Source organism: Capricornis sumatraensis, chromosome X, assembly GCF_032405125.1.
Source record: "Capricornis sumatraensis isolate serow.1 chromosome X, serow.2, whole genome shotgun sequence".
Taxonomy (NCBI): domain Eukaryota; kingdom Metazoa; phylum Chordata; class Mammalia; order Artiodactyla; family Bovidae; genus Capricornis; species Capricornis sumatraensis.
Genome location: NC_091092.1, coordinates 40,053,025 through 40,076,181, shown reverse-complemented (window position 1 = coordinate 40,076,181; position 23,157 = coordinate 40,053,025). Strand labels below are relative to the sequence as shown.

The 23,157-nt window shown below is 39.1% G+C and overlaps 1 protein-coding gene and 1 non-coding gene across 2 annotated transcripts in view; one reads left to right on the top strand and one right to left on the bottom strand.

Moving 5' to 3' along the window:
• The first annotated feature begins 3,398 nt into the window (after positions 1-3,398).
• The window catches only part of MBNL3 (muscleblind like splicing regulator 3), a 65,695-nt gene continuing 45,936 nt past the window's right edge, over positions 3,399-23,157 (top strand). Inside the window, exon 1 of the mRNA XM_068962799.1 lies at positions 3,399-3,575. Within this exon, the coding sequence (XP_068818900.1) occupies positions 3,399-3,575 (177 nt within the window). The remainder of the gene's footprint in view (positions 3,576-23,157) is intronic.
• Positions 13,168-13,270, bottom strand: LOC138072130 (U6 spliceosomal RNA). The gene has a single exon (XR_011144277.1). It is a non-coding gene; the product is annotated as a U6 spliceosomal RNA (small nuclear RNA).

The following is a 23,157-nucleotide window of genomic DNA, read 5'->3' as shown; positions in this document are numbered from 1 at the left end:
CAGCCATGAAATTAAAAGACGCTTACTCCTTGGAAGAAAAGTCATGACCAACTTAGATAGCATATTCAAAAGCAGAGACACTACTTTGCCGACTGAGGTCCGTCTAGTCAAGGCTATGGCTTTTCCAGTGGTCATGTATGGATGTGAGAGTTGGACTGTGAGGAAGGCAGAGCGCCGAAGAATTGATGCTTTTGAACTGTGGTGTTGGAGAAGACTCTTGAGAGTCCCTTGGACTGCAAGGAGATCCAACCAGTCCATTCTGAAGGAGATCAGCCCTGGGTGTTCTTTGGAAGGAATGATGCTAAAGCTGAAACTCCAATATTTTGGCTACCTCATGCGAAGAGTTGACTCATTAGAAAAGACCCTGGTGCTGGGAGGGATTGGGGGCAGGAGGAGAAGGGGACGACAGAGGATGAGATGGCTGGATGGCATCACGGACTCGATGGACGTGAGTCTGAGTGAACTCCGGGAGATGGTGATGAGCAGGGAGGCCTGGCGTGCTGCGATTCATGGGGTCGCAAAGAGTCAGACACGACTGAGCGACTGAACTGAACTGAACTGAATGGATATGAAGTGGTATCACTTTGTGGTTTTCATTTGTATTTCCCAATCTGGCTGTTTAAATTAAAGAATATACTTTAAATGTTTTTCTAGAGGTCATTCACCTGACAACCTTAACGGGCCAGAACATACTGCATGGAACATATTGCAAAAGGGTTTCCAGATCTGTAAGAGTAGTCACACACTACACACCCTCTGCACGAAAGCCTGGTACTTTGTCCCCAGATTTCTCATATAGCGAATAACTAACTCTTATTTAACATTCATGATTATGTAGTCCAGAAAGGAGCTGGACAGTCCACCATGGCAGATACTGTGGCAAGAAGGGAAGTTACAGTAGAAGTGACAAATAACACTCTGCTACTGAAAGAGAACTATAATACTTCCCAGGACATTTATAACCCCAGGTCTTCAACCAGAGGTCCAATTATGCTCAGTGCTTTTTAAGAAGGCAACACTACATATAATATGTTTAAGAATGACTTAGAGAAACGCGTTTTGCTGTTAAATGGGTAAGCTTGGATTTTCCGTATATTTAATTTCCTAATGGTATCTGAAAAATCAGGTGAATGTAAAGATAAACCAGATTCTGTAAAATTCAGATTCTGTAAAATTACTGAAGAAACTGTTTAAAAAAGTAAACGAGTACAAAAGACTGTTCTATACATCTGTGTCTCTTTTGCTGTTTCACATACAGGGTTATCACATTGAAACATGTATAATATCATATATGAAGCGAATCGCCAGTCCAGGTTCGATGCATGATACTGGATGCTTGGGGCTGGTGCACTGGGATGACTCAGAGGGCTGGTACGGGGAGGGAGGAGGGAGAGGGGTTCAGGATGGGGAACACGTGTACACCTATGGCAGATTCATGTTGATGTATGGCAAAACCAATACAATATTGTAACGTAATTAACCTCCAATTAAAATAAATAAATTTATATTAAAAAAAGTAAATGAAATGTTTTCAAGAACTTTCATACTCCTTTTTTGATGGGTTAACAATTAGTTGATTTGTCTGATACTCAGAGCTTACTTTGGCTTTAGAAGATCCCAGTTAATTTTGGTACGTGTTCATGCTGATAAATTAACAGTTATCTTCTCAGCTGAGTTTCTGGAAATCGTTGCTGGTTGACAGTGGGTTGAAGTGCAAACCCTAAAACTGCACAGTATTTAATGTATGACCAGTGTATGGAACAGTGCATTCTGTCTCACTTATTTGTCCACGCTGAAACTTACTTCTGAGTTTCTCAATATCCCTTCATAAAGACTGAGAACTAATAGAGCGTACACAGAAAAAAATAAATCCAGCATCATTTCGAGGGTTTCTTTCTTGAAGCACATTTTACATTTCACAGTCTTTCCCCTGCCTCATTTGCAGTGGGCCTCCAGCTAGTTATGTCATGACTGTTTTATGTGATCATCAACAATTATATTTCAAGTACACAGTGTCCTCTTTCTGATTTCTGGATTCTGAGGGCAGAACAAGCCTTCAACCAGACCATAGTAAAGCCAGTTTAATGGTAGGCCTCTGGTAGCCTCTAAAAGCTGGAGACACACAGGTAGACATAGGCGCATAAAGGGATGTCATGTCAGGGTGTGGCATTTTCTGTGCAGTGGAACCCCAAATGAATTTTTGCCCCCAAACAGATCAAAATGCAACAGTCTTTTTTTCTTTTTAATTGGGCTGTTGCCAAGTCTTATATTTCAACAGTAAGTCAAAGAGGTGGCTTTCTTTTGCTATGTAGAATTCTACACTGGGAAATGGCCTTCTTACTGACAACCGCTGACTGTGCTGCGCTGCACCGTCAGTATGTAGATGAATGCGTGTGTGCTTAGTTGTGCAGTCATGTCCGACTCTTTGCGACCCTATGGACTATAGCCCACCAGGCTCCTCTGTCCATGGGATTCTCCAGACAGTAATACTGGAGTGGGTTACCATTTCCTCCTCCAGGGGATCTTCCTGACCCAGGGATTGAACCTGCGTCTCCTGTGGCTCCTGCATTGCAGGCAGTTTCTTTACTGCTGAGTGACTGGGGAAGCCCCAGTATCTAGATGCTTCCTGTTTTAAAGAGGTTATGTTACTGCTTTTCCAAATCTAGAGTTTAAAACAAAAGCATTGTGTTATATTAGCTAATTTTAATTTATTTTATTTTTGCAGGTTTCTGGAAAGTGCCTTTTCTGAAAACGCTGCAGCTTGGATTCCACCTCAGAGCTGTCTCTTTCTAAACACCTCTCCCTACCATCAGCACTGCCACCTCTCCCCACCCTGCACCCTGCCAAATTTTCTCAATTTTCATAGTCATTTTCTCTCCTCCTGATTTTGCGACCAAAAGAAAAATCTTGCAGTTGTAACATCCTACCAATCGTAATCTTTAAATCCAAGATATAGGGAGAAAACCTTTTCTCCCCTTGATCTGAGACCATTCCACAAATTGACGGGCAGCCAGCAGCATATGCTCTTTTGTAAGAATAATTGAAAACATCAACTGGAGAGCACAGAATCCTTTTGAAATTCTGCCAGTTATTTGAAGTAACTTTGGCAGAGGAAAAACAAAACACTCAATATCTTAACGTTGACAGTTGCCTTCTTAGGAGTTGGTCTCTAATTTGATTTTGTTATTCCGATACAATTTTTATTTTACGGAGGGCTTTTTGTTTGACCACTCAGACCGAATTTGACTTAAATTCAACCCTAAGTGCTAACAAAGAAGCATTTCACCAAAGCAACCTGTTAGCTCTTCACATTTCGCTTGAATTTATTTTTAACCTTTCAACAACAGCACTAATAGTGCTCTAGAGAGGGTGTGCTTGATTTTAAGTTTGCTTTCAATATGACGGCTGTCAGTATTGCCCTGGTTCGTGATGCCAAGTGGCTGACTTTGGAAGTGTGTAGAGAATTTCAGAGAGGAACCTGCTCTCGAGCTGATGCAGATTGCAAGTTTGCCCATCCGCCAAGAATTTGCCATGTGGAAAATGGTCGCGTGGTGGCTTGTTTTGATTCTCTAAAGGTGAGTCTCATCTAAATGCACATCATTTAAAATCGACACTTGTTGATTTCTGGGCATTTTGAAATATGTTGTACTTTGAAATTAGTCAAGTTAATAATAGTATGAAAGTGATAAGTTTGTTTTTAAGGCAGGATGGAGACTTTGTATTTGTAGAACTAGGTCAGACTAAAGCACACCCATCAAACTCACTGACCAAGATAAGCAGAGAAAAAAGTTCAAGAATTTTTGCAGGAGAAACTATAGCCTTGCTTTACTTTACTTCTGTATTTATTATTTAGATTTTTAATGCAGTGATTATAATCCTCATATTAACTTAAAGAAGTCCTTACTGAAATAGCTTATTATCTATGTTACCAAAAGATACTTGGCAGGGACCAATCAGAGGGTAAATAGAGTCAGATGGAGAGAGTAAAATGTGAAAATCTTGTCATCCAGGAGGAAAATGATGGCATTTTGAATTTTCTTAGTCAAAGTCTATTTTGAAACTTTAACTTGAACTTACTGCTACAATACTAGGTTCATATCATTTTCTTCCTAAACAGCTGATTGACCAATTTCAGATTTGTGAGCACATTTTATAAGGAAAGTTTTATTGCCAAGGTTATCAAACCTGAATATTATGTAGTAGAGTACAAACAAAATATAAGGGAGGATGAGATATTATATAGAATAGAACATATATGCTTACAGAACAAAAAATATACCGATTTCCATGTTTTATTCATGGTTATCCTTAAATTAAGGGTCAGTCAGTCAGTCAGTTCAGTTGCTCAGTCGTGTCCGACTCTTTGCGACCCCATGAATCGCAGCACGCCAGGCCTCCCTGTCCATCACCAACTCCTGGAGTTCACTCAGACTCACGTCCATTGAGTCAGTGATGCCATCTAGCCATCTCATCCTCTGTCGTCCCCTTCCCCTCCTGCCCCCAATCCCTCCCAGCATCAGAGTCTTTTCCAATGAGTCAACTCTTCGCATGAGGTGGCCAAAGTACTGGAGTTTCAGCTTCAGCATCATTCCTTCCAAAGAACACCCAGGGCTGATATCCTTCAGAATGGACTGGTTGGATCTCCTTGCAGTCCAAGGGACTCTCAAGAGTCTTCTCTAACACCACAGTTCAAAAGCATCAATTCTTCGGTGCTCAGCCTTCTTCACAGTCCAACTCTCACATCCATACACGACCACTGGAAAAACCATAGCCTTGACTAGACGGACCTTTGTTGGCAAAGTAATGTCTCTGCTTTTCAATATGCTATCTAGGTTGGTCATAACTTTCCTTCCAAGGAGTAAGCGTCTTTTAATTTCATGGCTGCAATCACCATCTGCAATGATTTTGGAGCCTAAAAAAATAAAGTCTGACACTGTTTCCACTGTTTCCCCATCTATTTCCCATGGAGTGATGGGACCGGATGCCATGATCTTCGTTTTCTGAATGTTGAGCTTTAAGCCAACTTTTTCACTCTCCTCTTTCACTTTCATCAAGAGGCTTTTTAGTTCCTCTTCACTTTCTGCCATAAGAGTGGTGTCATCTGCATATCTGAGGTTATTGATATTTCTCCAAGAAATCTTGATTCCAGCTTGTGTTTCTTCCAGTCCAGCATTTCTCATGATGTACTCTGCACAGAAGTTAAATAAGCAGGGTGACAATATACAGCCTTGATGTACTCCTTTTGCTATTTGGAACCAGTCTGTTGTTCCATGTCCAGTTCTAACTGTTGCTTCCTGACTTGCATACAGATTTCTCAAGAGGCAGGTCAGGTGGTCTGGTATTCCCATCTCTTTCAGAATTTTCCACAGTTTATTGTGATCCACACAGTCAAAGGCTTTGGCATAGTCAATAAAGCAGAAATAGATGTTTTTCTGGAACTCTCTTGCTTTTTCCATGATCCAGCAGATGTTGGCAATTTGATCTCTGATTCTTCTGCCTTTTCTAAAACCAGCTTGAACATCAGGGAGTTCACGGTTCACGTATTGCTGAAGCCAGGCTTGGAGAATTTTGAGCATTACTTTACTAGCATGTGAGATGAGTGCAATTGTGCGATAGTTTGAGAATTCTTTGGCATTGCCTTTCTTTGGGATTGGGATGAAAATTGACCTTTTCCAGTCCTGTGGCCATTGCTGAGTTTTCCAAATTTGCTGGCATATTGAGTGCAGCACTTTCACAGCATTATCTTTCAGGATTTGAAATAGCTCCACTGGAATTCCATCACCTCCACTAGCTTTGTTCATAGTGATGCTTTCTAAGGCCCACTTGACTTCACTTTCCAAGATGTCTGGCTCTAGATGAGTGATCACATCATCATGATTATCTGGGTCTTGAAGATCTTTTTTGTACAGTTCTTCCTTGTATTTTTGCCACCTCTTCTTAATATGTTCTGCTTCTGTTAGGTCCATACCATTTCTGTCCTTTATCCAGCCCATCTTTGCATGTACAAAACGAATCGCCAGTCTATGTTCGATACAGGATACAGGATGCTTGGGGCTGGTGCACAGGGATGATCCAGAGAGATGATATGGGGTGGGAGGTGGGAGGGGGGTTCAGGATTGGGAACTCAGGTACACCCATGGCGGATTCATGTCAATATATGGCAAAACCAATACAGTATTGTAAACTAAAATAAAGTAAAAATAAAAATAAAAAAAATAAAAATAAATAAAGCATAGGAGTTAAAAATGGTGGTAGATTCCTCGTTTAACTAATAAGATTTGCTATGATACATTTGAGATTTTTTTCAAAATATGTTAAAATGAATTAATATGAATAAGAACCTTTTCAATTTCTTAATACTGTTTTACTTCATCAAGACCAATTTTATCTCATTAACATTTTTATTTATGGCTGCATTGGCTAATAGAGATGTATTCTTTTGTATGATCACTTATTCAGAAAACATTTTTTCATGATATCCTATTTAGGTAGTTACTTTTGCCTATGTTTTGATGGCTAGTTTTTGTTTCAAACCATTCCCGTTCAATAATAGGCACTAGTTATAAAGATAATGGCAACTCCTAACATTGAAAATGTCTGAATTGCTCTTTTTTGTAGCAGATATTCTGACTAAAGGGCTTATTCTGTTTTCTTCATTTCATTTTCATTCAAGTTTCATCTATAATTATTTTACTTATTATTTAAATCATTTATGTATTACTTAAATCAAGGTCTGGGCAGTGCCTTGAATAGAAAAGAGCACTGGACTAGTTCGGGGGTAGGGGGGTAGGACATGTCTTTTAGCCAGTCCATATAGAGGGTCCACCACTGCACTAGGCGCTTTACGTATCTTGTTTCAGAAGTTCCAGCCCCAGTACTGTTTCCGACAAAGCTTGAGTTGCTTCATTTCTAATGCATGGATAATTCTTCTCTCCCTAACTTCCATGAGTATTGCTGAGATTCCAAGAAGATGACATAAATGAAAAACCATGTATCACTATAAAAATGAATTAAGGACTTCCCTGGCAGTCCAGTGGTTAGGACCTGGTGCTTTCATGTCATGGACCCAGATTCAGTCCCTCCTCAGGGAAGATCCCACTAGCCAAGTGGCATCCCTCCTTCCTCCCCCAAAAAGTGAATTAAGTGAAAAGTTACCGTCTTACTATTAACTAAACTGTTGTTTTCGGAGTTCTTCAAAACAGTTATTTAGTTAAGGCTCTATTATTTAAAACTACACATTCATGTTTTAAAGGGCCATACTCGTATCCTCAAGCAAAATATCACTGTCTTTATGGCTTGCTCTTACAAATAGGGTTCCTTGCAGGCTTTGTAAATTCTATCTTTTCAGGCATCTGTCAGGAAGAGATGTGTGATCTTACTAATCATTGATATAGTTCACATCGATTTCCCCATTTAAAGGCAAAAGAATGACATAATGGAAACATTTTGAAGAAAAGTAATACGGAGCATGATTGTTAACAAAATGCAATACTGCACTATCACTTAAAGCTTGGAAAATGTTTAGCTCAAAAACTACATAGATTTTGAGTATGTTGGCTATCTTCCACCTGGATTGTTCTCAATAATTGATCACTATCAACTTCAGTCGATCTACCTGGTCAGGAATTATCATCCAGCAAGAAATCTCCAACATGAAACTTTGCAAACCACTTTTCACATGTTTGATCCATTATAGCACCTTCTCCAAACACTACACAAATCCTTTTTGTGCTTCAGTTACGTTTTTACCTTTCTTGAAATAATAAAGCATCACATGGCAAAAAAAAAAAAAAAACCTACATAGATACTGGCCAATGAATACTAATAAGCCACTTAATTATTTAAATACACTGTTTACTCACTGTATCCAGTGTTTTTAAAATAATTTTTCGTATGTTAAAATCTTGATGACCAGACACACAGGATAAAGACGATTTGCATAATCTGTACATTCTCAAATTGTAATGAAAATCTTAGAATTTCAAATATACAATGCCTTTAAAAAAATTAATTTGCCATTTAGATAGCACATGCATTACAGTTCCATATCTGCACAAAAGCTCTGTAGTCCTGTTGTATTATTCCTTATCTGTGATATACACAAAAACCATACCATGATATGCATGAAAACAGTTGACCTAAGTGGGTTGTACTACTACCCTATCTACAGTATACAAATAACATACCTCGATCGTTACTGCAGCATTCACTACCCACTTTGAGTTTCTGTGATTGAAACACTTTTGAAATGTATGTGTGTACTGCTTATTCTTCCATGAGTGGTTAAATAACTGAAGCAATCACTTGATGAGTTTTGGGTGACTGCTTTTGGTTTTTGGTTTTTATAAGGATTCCAGTAGCACTAAGTACTCTACCAGATGATGATGGTTCTTTGCCTTCATAATAGGCATAGTAGTTAACAATATCCTATACTCATCTCATAATGAGGGAATATTAGCAAAATAAGGAGGTTAAGCTTGATGGCTAATTGTGCATTGTGCTGAAGTGCTGGGCCTATCACTCTATAAATGTTGAGTATTCAGTGATGAAGCTTGTACCATCTTCAGTTAGAGATAGATTAATTTTCAGCTACATAAGAATCTCATTTCATGTTGATATGTAGCTGTTTTTCTTATAACTCAGTTGTCTAGTCCACTTGGCACAATTGATTTCAGAAAGTATTGCTTAACCCATTCTGTGCCAAATTCTTGATATTACAGTTCACATTTAATCTAGGTTAGAATTTTTAGTGACTGTCCCTTGACTTTAACAAAAGATCGTCACTGAAAATACCAACCCCAAATCTATGATTGTTTTCATAGCCAATATTATCTTCCTCCATACTTGCTGCTGCTTCTGCTAAGGCAGTTCAGTTGTGTCCGACTCTGTGCGACCCCATGGACTGCAGCCTACCAGGCTCCTCCGTCCATGGGATTTTCCAGGCAAGAGTACTGGAGTGGGGTGCCATTGCCTTCTCCATCCTCTATACTTGAAGCAGTGTGATATCTGCCACTTGTTATCCAGGAAGGATATAAATGCTGTCATTATCTAATTATGAAAGGTCAACATCCATCACATCTGCCCACCCCACTTACCACCTCGTGTAGTTTTTTAACAAAAATTTCCTGGCAGGGGCCTTAGCAGCCTGCATAGTCACAGGACAGCCATGTCAACCTATATACATTCCTAGAAGATGGGAACTGAGCAAGGAAAAACAGAAAACAGCGCCACACTGTCTTCAAATATTGCATATGATCACAAGCATAATAATAATAATATTTTGGCAAGTGAAACCAGTTGTATAGGTATATGGATGTGAATATATCCTTGTAGGTCCTGAGTTAACTTTGTCCTGAGTTACCAGTATATTCTGTGCGACTATCAGTAGTCACAGCAGTTTCCATCAATTTAAAATTTGATTATTTTTGACTGAATATTTACCTCATCCCTGTTTGCTCAGGGAGAACTTAGCAGGAACAGAAGACTCCTAGCAACATAATTCCAAGGGTTTCTGAATTATGCAAGTTTTAGAACCATTTATGAGCCGGATCAGAGAGGTCTGCTTGCACTGGAAAGAACACATAGACACCACCTGTCATCCTGAGACTCAAGGAAAGTAACATTTTACTTAAGGATCTTCTTACATTACTGACGTTAAAAAGGAAGTATCTTTGACCAGTAAGAGTCAATGCTATTTTGGACATTTCAAAAATCTCTCTTGAAAGAAAAATGGAATTAGAATCAGCATCCAAGTAAATACATATCGATGGCTCAGCCTCACTTTAAAGTTTTTATTTTGAAGTAATTTTAGGCTTACAGAAAAGTTTCAAAAATAGTATAAGGAGTTCCTGCATACCCTTCACCCAGCTTCCTGTAATGTCAACAACTTACATACCATACATAGCACAGTTATCAAAACCAGGAAATAACTCTAGTTCGATACTATTAAGTAAATTAGAGACATTATTTGAATTTCACAAATTTCCCTCCTAATGACCTTTCTGGGCTCCAGAATTCAGTCCAGGACCCCACATTCTGTTTGGTGATCATGTCTCCTTAGTCTTCTCCAATTTGTGACAGTTCCTCAGTCTTTCCACATGACCTTGGCACTTTGGCTGAATACTGGTCACTCATCTCATAGAATGCCTCTCAATTTGGGTTTGTCGAATGCAATGTCATGATTTTGATTGAGGTCGTTTATTTTTTGGCAAGAAAACCATAGAAATGATGTGCATATCATATTTGAGGGTACTTGATGTATCTCTTCTCTCATGGTAACCTTTATCACCTGCTAAAGATAGTGTTTGCTGGCTTTTCTGCTATAAAGTGATCAGTTCTCCTTTTGTGGAAATCAATAAATATCTTCATTTATTCACCATCTTCTCAACATACCATTGACTGAAGGGTCACCAGTATCCAAGCTGTCAAAATGTGGAAAAGTATCCATCTTAGAAGTCTCTACTTACAGTCAGTCAAGAAAGATAGGGAGGAGAAAATGGACCATAAGAGAGAAATAGCAGCAACTGGCCACCAGAAAGACAGAACCCTGGAGAATGGGAAGCCCAAGACATTTTGTGATGTGCTTGACCTTGTCACCTGCTCCTATGGGGTGGCCCCTGTGCTGGAGTCAGCGCCACCCTCCCCCAGCACCTCTAACTTCTGCATCAGGAAACAGACTTTCTGCCTTTTGTTTTCATGATAAATAACAGTTTCCCCCAATTTTGAAAGTTATTCATCTTTATGAAGGGAAGGAAAAATACAAAAGAAATTTAAAAATCATACACAAGAAGATAAAAATAAAGTGTAATAAACTGTAGTAAAATGTCATCCCAAGTACCACTACCAACATTATGCATTTCCTTTCACTCTTTATAGAATTGTATGTCTGCTGCATAAACCTTGCCTTACCTTTTGCCTTCTTGTAGACCTCTCTCCCTCTCTCACTCCCACTTGCTGATCCTGCAAAGTCAACCTCTCTCTCCCTTTATCCTTCCTGTCAGCTTCAGATTTTTCCCAGAATATCAAAATATATCTAAATACTGCCTGATCTTCTCCCATCATAGACTTTTTAAAAATATACCAATTATCATGGTTATTTTTTTTCTGATAAAAAAATATGCTTTCTAGAAAACTGTAATATAGAGATAAAAATTCTTATGAAACCTAACCTGTAATTCCATTACCCAATGAAACCCTTCCCATGTTGGTATATGTCCTTTGAATATTTAATGAAACTGTTTCTTTAAAAAAAAAAAATGTTTCACTTGTTCCATGCAATGCAAAAGGCTTTTAAAACTTAGGAAGGAATGATATTTTATAAATATATTTAAATTAAAATATTATTTTTCAAATTCTATGAGGCCATCAGAAATTATGTTTATGAGAACCATGTAATAATAATAATAGTAATAAACTCTACCTTCTATTAACTGGGGCTTGCTTCTCTGGTGGCTCAGATGGTAAAGTATCTGCCCGCAATGTGGGAGACCTGGGTTCAATCCCTGGGTTGGGAAGATCCCCTGGAGAAGGAAATGGCAACTCACTCCAGTATTCTTGCCTTGGAAATCCCATGGACAGAGGAGCCTCGTGGGCTGTAGTCCATGGGGTTCCAAAGAGTTGGACACGACTGAGTGACTTAACTTTCACTTTCTATTGACTACTATATTCCAGAAACTTTTCACGTGCCAACTCTATTCCTTAACCCTGTTTAGGCTTTTACACCAATGGGTCAGGTTTCACCAGCTGTGTGATCTTGGATAAGTACCCACCCTGCCTGTTCCAAAATTTCCTCCCCTGTGAAAACAAAGTTCCTATTAGCACCCACCTCCTGAGTTTCTGAGTGTTCAGATGTGGTGGTGGCTCAGACGGGAAAGAATTCGCCATGCAGTTCAATCCCTGAATTGGGGAGAATTCCCTGGAGAAGGGAATGGCTACCCACTCCAGTATTCTTGCCTGGAGAATCCCATAGACAGAAGAGCCTGGCGGGCCACAGTCCATGGGATTGCAGAGTCAGACACAGCTGTGCGACTAACACCTGAGTTCCTAAGCATTCAACTGTGATGACCCACCTAAGGCACTTGGAATAGATCCTGGCACTCCACAAGCATTCCAGGCATGTCTTTTCACCAAATAAATTCCTTTCTCCATTAAAGGAACCAGGGAATCCTCGGAGTAATGATTGATGCTGACTGAGGCAGGAAAAATATGAATCTGTGACATCTTGTGCTTCCACAAAGTAAGGAAGTGCTTGGAAAGGGAAGGGGCCTGATAGTAGGACCCTAGAGCCAGCCTGAAGAAGCAGCCAGCGAGCAAAGTGTCAAGCTCATGGAAGACAAGGAAAGACTGAGAAACTGTTGGAGAGTGGAGATTAAATAAACATGACAGACAAATACGATGTGGGATCCTGGATTGGATCCTGGAGCAGAGAAAGCACATCAGAGGGAAAATTGGTGAAATTCAAATAAGGTCTTACTTAATAGAACTTTACTTAATAGAATTACAGTAAAGTTAATTTCCTGGTTTTGATAACTATGGTATGTATGATGGATGTATAAGTCATTGACATTATAGGAATCTGAGTTAAGGGTCTCCAGGGGTACTCTGTACTATTTTTGTAATTTTTCTGTAAATATAAAATTATTTCAAAGTTAAACATTTTAAAAAGAACTTTCTTAGTCTCGCACATGCACCTTCTGTTTTTTGGTGCTGAGAAATACAGTGGAGTATTAGTTTTTTCGCTTTTCTTTCTTCTATTTTTAAACTCTGGGTGTGGTAATGAGAAAGCTCTGAAATCCATGCAATGGCTGATCCTGAAACTCACCTCAACTAGCTAGATGAGTCAGATAATTGAAATAGTTAACAAGAGTACTCATACCCATAACAGCGCTTCACAAACCTAGCAAATCAAAAAGTGCGAATGTAGAATATTCTGTTGAGATTGTTACACTTTACAAATAGGAAAGGGGAGAGTCCCTTGCCCAGGGTCACATAAGCAGTGATCAAAAGAACCTGAAAACTGCAGTGTTCTTCCAGTCATTTCAGTCTTTTTTCCCACGGAGAAGAAGGAGATAAGAGAAAACATCATTTGGGATTATTGTATTTTGTTTCTGTTTTTGACCTTTGCAGCATTCTTTTAATTCTGAGGGGAAATGTAGAAACATACTGCTCAAAAATATGGAACGCTTCACAAATTTTCATGTCATCCTTGTGCGAGAGCCATGCTAATCGTCTCTGTATCTTTCCAATTTTAGACTATGTGCTGTCAAAGCAAGCATTGGGCTATTGTTTTACTAAACCAAAAGCATCCAGTGCTTATGGTCAGACTGTCTCATGTGACATTGGGATGCCCTGCTTTCGACATTGTGTGGTTCTCCTTTACTTTTTGTTACTTTAGAAAGGGGGAAAAGTCATCTTTCCCTTTTCTAATATCTCCCTCATTTGTTGTTTCACAATATAGTATTTAGATGAAGACTTTAAAGTTCTTTTATTTGTTTCTTTGACAATCATTTTGGCTGTTAACTTTGAAAACAAGAAGGAAGAAGGGCCAGGGTGTTTTATTTTTAGAGCAAGTTATCTAACTTAGGGATGCTGTGCTTTTATTAATCACTTAGAGTCAGAACACTGAGCTGTCTTGACTCACTTGCCCATCCTTCTCTCCCAACCCTGCAGCACTGAGTTAGCTAGCCAGAATCAGGGATTGTAATGGGCTGTGGATCATATATAGCTTCACTGCAAGAAACTCTTTGATGTCTGATGCCATTATAGATATACTCATTAGTACAAAGTCCTGGCCAGCTAGGGACCTGTCACAGATCAGCTGAAAATATTGCAGTAGCAGGTCAGCCTTGTTATGGGTCAAATACAGTTTTGTAAAGGAACACAGAATCTAATCCAATGAATTTAAAATGTTTTTTTATGGAAGCATAGCTCAAGATCATTTCTCACTACCCCTTGCAGCCAAGGCTGCAGTTGGCTGCATAGTAAGAAAGGAGTTGTGAATAGCCAGGAAGGTATTTTTCAACCACAATTTGATACCATTAAGATGGACCTTTTGTCACAGGAACCCCATTTAGTATGAGAGATCTGAAGTTTGAGCACTGTCTACTGTATGTCAACTCGTGTGGAAGAAGCTCTTTATATGTTAGGGACATAGATGTCTGATTTTACTTTATCATTTAATAATTCTCTCATGTCACATAGCTGTATAATCATTACAAATACTTTTTCTGTACTTCACTTTTTTGTGAAATGTGGACACAAGATACTTTTGTGCATCTGGAAATAGCAATTAGTTCTTCTAGGAACATGACTTTTCTCATATAACATCATTTACTCACTGCTGTTTTTGCCCTTACAGATTAGTTTTCTGATTGTAACATCCCCAAGGTTGCCTTGTTTTCCTCTGTCTCCGCCTGCCACTTGATTGTTGACCTACAGGGTTATATATTCCAGAGGAATTTTAGCTGGCTGTTCTTTCCTCATTATTTCTAAATAATCTTTTCATTTTTTTTCTGTAATTCTTCCACTGTATAATAAGTCTTTGGTTTCTTAAATTTCTGTTTTTTGTTCTTGTTACTGTCTAATCCAGATTTGCAGCCCTGCTTAGGTTTTCAGTGTTTTTATTACTGTGCATTCAGTTATCACCACAGGGTCCAGTTTTACTGCTAGATGTAATGAGAAGTTTAACTCATGCTTTTTCCTATCTTTCTTGATACTGTTTTCTTAAAAGTCAGTAAACAGTTCCATTTGTTCTACAACCTTTTATTTTGTAAATAATCTCCACCATTTAGATTAACCATGTTGTTTAGAGTTCAAATAAATTATTTTTTCCAATATTATTCATGATGAGTTTGTATAATATGGCTTAGTGTTGCTTAGCTGCTAAGTCATGTCCACCTCTTTTGCAACCCCATAGACTGTAGCTCGCCAGGCTCCTCTGTCTGTGGAATTCTCCACGCAAGAATACTGGAGTGGATTGCTATTCCCTTCTCCAGGGAATCTTCCTGACCCAGGGATCGAACCCGGGTCTCCTGCATTGCAGGCAGATTCTTTACTGTCTGAGCCACGAGGGCTTAGTGTCATGCCTAATCTGTTTAGTGAAGTAGATATAACAATAGGATCCATCAATTATTGCAGCTGTTACTGGTTCATAAGCATGTCAGTATATGCTTTCAGTTGGATTTTTTTTCTGTTGTAAGTAGACATTTTATTGTAGTTGAAACTCAAATTTTTATTTACACAGTGGGAATTGGTAGAAAAGAGATATGCCTTTTGCTCCTGCCCATGTTCTTGTGGGTACAAAGTAGATAGTGAAAGCAGTTTCCACACTGAAAACCATCCAGTGGCTTGAAAACATGGAATCCACAGTGATAGAACGAATTTCCTGAACTAAGACGTAACCTGTATGTTAGGCATGATTTGCCTGCTAAGCAGTTAAAACTAAGGTTCTGGTTTCTGTCTTTAGCATGCAGAAATGCAAACAGAAAACTTTTTTTCTCTGTGACTTTAAACTTCACCCATCTTTTATATGTGTCTGGGTACAGTGAGTAGGCAGCATTGTAGTATTGATCATCTCTTATTCCATTCCAAATACATTTTGGAGATTATATTTTTAAGATGATATTGTCTGAAGATCACATACTGTCTTAAAATTTTTGTTCATCCTATTTATGAAAAAAAAAAGTAACCCTGAAGTAACCATTTGAGAAGTTTGACTATTTAAAAACTCTATGTGGTTTGAAAACATTTGCTAAATACCTATCCCAGAAGTTGTTTTTCTGTTGTTAATGTTTATACTTATCACATGCTTTGGTAAACAAACTTAAATCTTTTACCAATGTTTGTAAAAACATAATCTCTAGAGGGTGTTTTTTTTTTTTTTTTTTTTTTTGCAGTTTCCTGGTTATTTCACTTTTTCTCTTAGCCAGAAAAGCATTCTATATGGACGCAAATTCAATTTTAACTTCCAAGCAACTGAAAAATTTTTTTATTTTTATTCTGTTAGCACTACAACAAAGAAAGGATTTTTCCAGCTTTATTGAGATATAATTGAGCTATAACATTGGTTAACTTTAAGGTATAAAACATGATTTGATACAACTATATATTGGGAAATGATTACCACAGTATGCTTAGTTAACACCTCTGTCACCTCATATAATTACTCTTTTTGTAGAACATTTCAAGACTTACTCTCTTAGCAACTATCAAGTATATAATACAGTTTTGTTCACTATGGGCTTCCCTGGTGGCTTAGATGGTAAAGAATCTGCCTGCAATTCGGGAGACCTGGGTTCGATCCCTGGGTTGGGAAGATCTCCTCAGGAGGAAATGGCAACTCACTCCAGTATTTTTGCCTAGAGAATCCTGTGGTCAGAGGAGCCTGGAGGACTATAGTCCATGGGGTCACAAAAGAATCAAACATGAGTGAGTGACTAACACTCTCTCTGTTCACTATGATGCTGTACATTATATCCACAGAACATATTCATCTTATAACTGGAAGTTTGTACCCTTAGATCATATCTCCCTATTTTCCCTACACCCTTGTCCCTGGTAACCTCCATTCTACTCTATTTCTATGGGTTTGGGTTTCTTCATATTCCTCATGTCAATGAAATGATACAGTATTTGTCTTTCTGTGTCTAGTTGTCAAGGTACATGCATGTTGCCAAAAAAGGATTTCCTTCTTTATCATGGCTGAATAATATTCCATTGTATATGGTTTGGAATATTGTCTTGTCTTTCAAAGATGCCTTAGAGGTAGTCTTCATAAATACCTCTTTCTTCAGTGAACCACAGATGTAACCATGGAAATGTTTGATGTGAATCACGATATCCACAATGGAATAAACATAGAAAATGCTGCCTTGTAATAACAGCTCTAAAAAGGGCTCCTGGCCTTGAACAAGTCATGAGAATCTTACTACCTCTGTTTCTCTTCATAAAAGAGCATGGAGCAGCACTCAATTTGTAGGACTATTGATTATGGTTTACTACAAGGATTTTAAATGTTAGGGATCATTTGATGCTGAAAGTCCTGTTAAATCCATTAAGAGTTCTATATACACCCAATTCCTCAAAGAAATTATTCATTCAGCAAATATTTATTGAAACCTATTACTTGTTAGGCAAGGACTGCACCGAATACAAAGTTGTGGAAGATGGGGTCCCTGCCTGACCTCCTAGTAGGAAGCTGCTTGTGTTATGTGCCATAAGCCAGGTACAAACTAATCATGAAAAGATTCCAAGGGCGAAGGCGGGGGCCTGGAATTACACCCAGCTGCGATGGTTAAAGAAATAGTCATGAAAGTGGTACCATATGAGATATTCTTGGAAGGAGGGATAGGAAAAGATTCCAGGCAGAAAGGATAACCTCAGCAAAGATGGAGGCAAAACTGTAGCATGGATTTGGGCAGTTGAGTGTTAAGTCAACCTCTGAAGTGTAGATCTTATGTTGGTAGAGGAGTAGCCTTAAAAGAAAGTGAAGAGTTTGAACTTGATTTTGTAGCTCTGACGAATCTGACAATTTTTAAGTAGAGAAATGGCATCACCAGCCTATGTAAGATGAGTGGATAGAACCAAAGAGACTGGCGACCAGGGAACTGCTTAGAAAGCTCCTATTAAGGCTAGAAACCTTCATATTGATGGAATGAAATGATAAGAACTTGAATTAGCAGGAAGGAAAAGCCACTGATGGGACTGAGATGGTGTTCAAGTCAACATGGTTAAGTAAGAGGGGGTTACTTCTGCCTACTGCTGTTGTGTTCACCTCAATATCCGATTTCATCACATTTGAAGTGAAGATTTCTCAGACTTTTTTGGGAGGTTTCACATTAGATGATATCATTTACCACCACAGCTTTTGTGCCTAGCACACATAGTACATATTAGGAGCTTGAAATGTGTTCATTTATTAAACATTCCCCTACTTTGTTGCCTCAGTTTGACAGAGGAAGAACCAATATGGGCTCCCATGCAAGGTGCCAAGTCATCTCTCCACGTGTGTCTATACTTCTACTCCCAGTTCAGTTTTTACCTGAATATGAATGAAAATTGTGTACACCCATGTGTCAACATTCCTCACTCAGCCAATTTTAACCTAGATTTGATGGCCTACCGATTGCTGATTTTTGTGAATTTCTGTCCCTTAGCATTATAGAAATGTTCCTTGGCCAAGCACATTGGATGCTCTCCAAATGTTGCATTTTGAGTGTTTTTACCCTCTATATGGATTTTTTTTAAAAAATTGCTGAGTGGCCACTGTAACATATTGGCTTTTCTTGGTGGCTCAGATGGTAAAGAATCTGCCTGTAGTGCAGGAGACCTGGGTTCAATCCCTGGGTTGGGAAGATCCCCTGGAGAAGAAAATGGCAACCCACTCCAGTATTCTTGCCTGGAGAATCACCATGGACAGAGGAGCCTGGTGGGCTACAGTCCATGGGGTTGCAAAGAGTTGGACACTGTTGAGCAACTAAGCACTGTAACATATCTTAAAGTAATTAGTGTGATAAGCTAGTAATATTCAAGCATCATTTTTTGCCTTTAAATGATACTTGAATATTACTAGCTTATCACACTAATTATCAAACTTTAAATGTTTAAAATTTAATTTCACAGCAAATGGCTACCTTGCAAATAAAGGTATTCTTGGAAGCACAATTAACGCTAATAAGGTCATTCTGAGTCACGTACAAGGTCAAAATCTGCAGGAAATTGTTTTGTGTAAAAGGTAACTGCCTATTCCAATAAAACTATATATTTAAAGTCTAATCAATAAAGACTGTTCTGAATGTACAGTGATCTTTTAAAAGTCCAAAGAGTTTGAACATGGAAAAGCAAAGAAAAATTCTTAGTCCATGTATTGACATTCTAAAATAAATGTACCAAGCAATCTGCTTTTTCAAAGAGATGGGGAAATAATAAGAAATGTGAAAGTAATTTCAAGATGGAATTTTAAAAAGGGATTTCTAGGCTTATGTGCTGTACCTTGATATTTGTACAGTCAGTTCAATCTCTTATACCATCTCCATCTTCATTTCACATAGTGATTTCAGTTTTTCAGGACAGACATCCTGAGGCCTTGGGTGAATTAAGACATGATTCAGGGTTAGGCAACTGACTCTAGTTCAAAAATAAGAAAAGTACCTGGGACATTTTTAGTTAAATGTTTCAAGAAAGAAGAAAACTTAAGATGGTTTTAAGTATTTAGCAGCATTCAGCTGATGTCATTAATAGTTTATATTATAATAATGTTCATAATTGGAACTCACATATTTGAATAAGCAACTGACAGCTAAGATGAAGCCAAGACTCTCTTTCACTCTTCCCAACTTCTAAAGGTGTCACTCTGGTGGCACATTACATTTGCTCCATCTCTGAAATATTCATGATAAAATTTAATCATCACATTTCACTATTCCTCCCTCAAATCGCCTATTCTACCACTAGAGAATCACATAAGAAAAAAAAATAATAACATTACTTCCTAACCAGAGGCTGTAGAGAAAAAAGAGAGAAAGAAATTTGGAGACATCTATCTATCGCTTCCCTGGTGGCTCAGACAGTAAAGCGTCTACTTGCAATGCTCGAGACCCGGATTTGATCCCTGGGTCGGGAAGATCCCCTGGAGAAGGAAATGGCAACCCACTCCAGTACTCTTGCCTGGAAAATTTCCATGGACTGAGGAGCCTGGTAGGCTACAGTCCATGGGGGTCACAAAGAGTCGGACATGACCGAGCGACTTCACTTTCTTCTTTTCTTTCATCTATTGAAAGAGGCTTTTCATTCTGAGATACTTCAGCTCCAATAATAATGTATTTGAAATAAAACCAGAATGAAAGTGTAATGAATAAAATAACATGCTAATGAAAGAGGGGGTGATAGAGAAAGGGAGACTCCCCCAGAGAGGGAATTATCTGTGCCAATTTTATCACAGATTATAAACTCCATTATCAACTCCTTGGCTTTCCTTGAAGCAAAAATGAAGAACTGTGATTAATTATGGCTTAGACGTCTTGTTCTCACCATCAGATTTCTCCTCCTCCTCAATACCATCTGTAGACCCCTATTTTAGCCACCTTTGATTTCTATCCCATACTGTCAAGTGCAAGAGCCCCTTTCAGCAACAGTCCACAGTTAAGTTCAGTCGCTCACTTGTGTCTGACTCTTTGTGACCCCATGAATCACAGCACGCCAGGCCTTCCTGTCCATCACCAATTCCCAGAGTTCACTCAGACTCACGTCCATCGAGTCAGTGATGCCATCCAGCCATCTCATCCTCTGTCATCCCCTTCTCCTCCTGCCCCCAATCCCTCCCAGCATCAGAGTCTTTTCCAATGAGTCAACTCTTTGCATGAGGTGGCCAAAGTACTGGAGTTTCAGCTTTAGCATCATTCCTTCCAAAGAAATCCCAGGGTTGATCTTCAGAATGGACTGGTTGGATCTCCTTGCAGTCCAAGGGACTCTCAAGAGTCTTCTCCAACACCACAGTTCAAAAGCATCAATTCTTCGGTGCTCAGCCTCCTTCACAGTCCAACTCACATCCATACATGACCACAGGGAAAACCATAGCCTTGACTAGACGGACCTTTGTTGGCAAAGTAATGTCTCTGCTTTTGAATATGCTATCTAAGTTGGTCATAACTTTTCTTCCAAGGAGTAAGCGTCTTTTAATTTCATGGCTGCAGTCACCATCTGCAGTGATTTTGGAGCCCAAAAAAAATAAAGTCTGACACTGCTTCCACTGTTTCCCCATCTATTTGCCATGGAGTGATGGGACCAGATGCCATGATCTTCGTTTTCTGAATGTTGAGCTTTAAGCCAACTTTTTCACTCTCCTCTTTCACTTTCATCAAGAGGCTTTTTAGTTCTTCTTCACTTTCTGCCATAAGCGTGGTGTCATCCGCCTATCTGTGGTTATTGATATTTCTCCTGGCAATCTTGATTCCAGCTTGTGCTTCTTCCAGCCCAGCGTTTCTCATGATGTACTCTGCACAGAGGTTAAATAAGCAGGGTGACAATATACAGCCTTGACATACTCCTTTTCCTATTTGGAACCAGTCTGTTGTTCCATGTCCAGTTCTAACTGTTACTTCCTGACCTGCATATAGGTTTCTCAAGAGGCAGGTCAGGTGGTCTGATATTCCCATCTCTTTCAGAATTTTCCACAGTTTATTGTGATCCACACAGTCAAAGGCTTTGGCATAGTCAATAAAGCAGAAATAGATGTTTTTCTGGAACTCTCTTCCTTTTCCCATGATCCAGCGGATGTTGGCAATTTGATCTCTGGTTCCTCTGCCTTTTCTAAAACCAGCTTGAACATCTGGAAGTTCACGGTTCACATATTGCTGAAGCCTGGCTTGGAGAATTTAGAGCATTACTTTACTAGCATGTGAGATGAGTGCAATTGTGCGGTAGTTTGAGCATTCTTTGGCATTGCCTTTCTTTGGGATTGGGTTGAAAACTGACCTTTTCCAGTCCTGTGGCCACTGCTGAGTTTTCCAAATTTGCTGGCATATTGAGTGCAGCACTTTCACAGCATCATCTTTCAGCATTTGAATTAGCTCAATAGTAATTCCATCACCCCCACTAGCTTTGTTTGTAGTGATGCTTTCTAAGGCCCACTTGACTTCACTTTCCAAGATGTCTGGCTCTAGATGAGTGATCACACCATCGTGATTATCTGGGTCATGAAGATCTTTTTTGTACAGTTCTTCTGTGTATTCTTGCCACTTCTTCTTCATATCTTCTGCTTCTGTTAGGTCCAGACCATTTCTGTCCTTTATCGAGCCCATCTTTGCATGAAATGTTCCCTTGGTATCTCTAATTTTCTTGAAGAGATCTCTAGTCTTTCCCATTCTATTCTTTTCCTCCATTTCTTTGCAGTGATCGCTGAAGAAGGCTTTCTTATCTCTCCTTGCTATTCTTTGGAACTCTGCATTCAAATGCTTATATCTTTCCTTTTCTCCTTTGCTTTTCGCCTCTCTTCTTTCCACAGCTATTTGTAAGGCCTCCCCAGACAGCCATTTTGCTTTTTTTGCATTTCTTTTCCATGGGGATGGTTTTGATCCTTGTCTCCTGTACAATGTCACGAACCTCCGTCCATAGTTCATCAGGCACTCTATCTATCAGATCTAGGCCCTTAAATCTATTTCTCACTTCCACTGTATAATCATAAGGGATTTGATTTAGGTCATACCTGAATGGTCTAGGGGTTTTCCCTATTTTCTTCAATTTGAGTCTGAATTTGGTAATAAGGAGTTCATGATCTGAGCCACAGTCAGCTCCTGGTCTTGTTTTTGTTGACTGTATAGAGCATCTCCATCTTTGGCTGCAAAGAATATAATCAATCTGATTTCGGTGTTGACCATCTGGTGATGTCCATGTGTAGTGTCCTCTCTTGTGTTGTTGGAAGAGGGTGTTTGCTATGACCAGTGCATTTTCTTGGCAAAACTCTATTAGTCTTTGCCCTGCTTCATTCTGCATTCCAAGGCCAAATTTGCCTGTTACTGCAGGTATTTCTTGACTTCCTACTTTTGCATTCCAGTCTCCTATAATGAAAAGGACGTTTTTTTGGGTGTTAGTTCTAAAAGATCTTGTAGGTCTTCATAGAACCATCCAACTTCAGCTTCTTCTGTGTTGTTGGTTGGGGCATAGACTTGGATTACCATGATATTGAATGGTGTGACTTGGAAACGAACGGAGATCATTCTGTCGTTTTTGAGATTGCATCCAAGTACTGCCTTTCAGACTCTTTTGTTGACCATGATGGCTACTCCATTTCTTTTGAGGGATTCCTGCCCGCAGTAGTAGATACAATAGTCATCTGAGTTAAATTCTCCCATTCCAGTCCATTTTAGTTCGCTGATTCCTAGAATGTCGACGTTCACCCTTGCCATCTCTTGTTTGACCCCTTCCAATTTGCCTTGATTCATGGACCTGACATTCTAGGTTCCTATGCAATATTGCTCTTTACAGCATCGGATCTTGCTTCTATCACCAGTCACATCCACAGCTGGGTATTGTTTTTGCTTTGGCTCCATCCCTTCATTCTTTCTGGAGTTATTTCTCCACTGATCTCCAGTAGCGTGTTGGGCACCTACTGACCTGGGGAGTTTCTATTTCAGTATCCTGTCATTTTGCCTTTTCATACTGTTC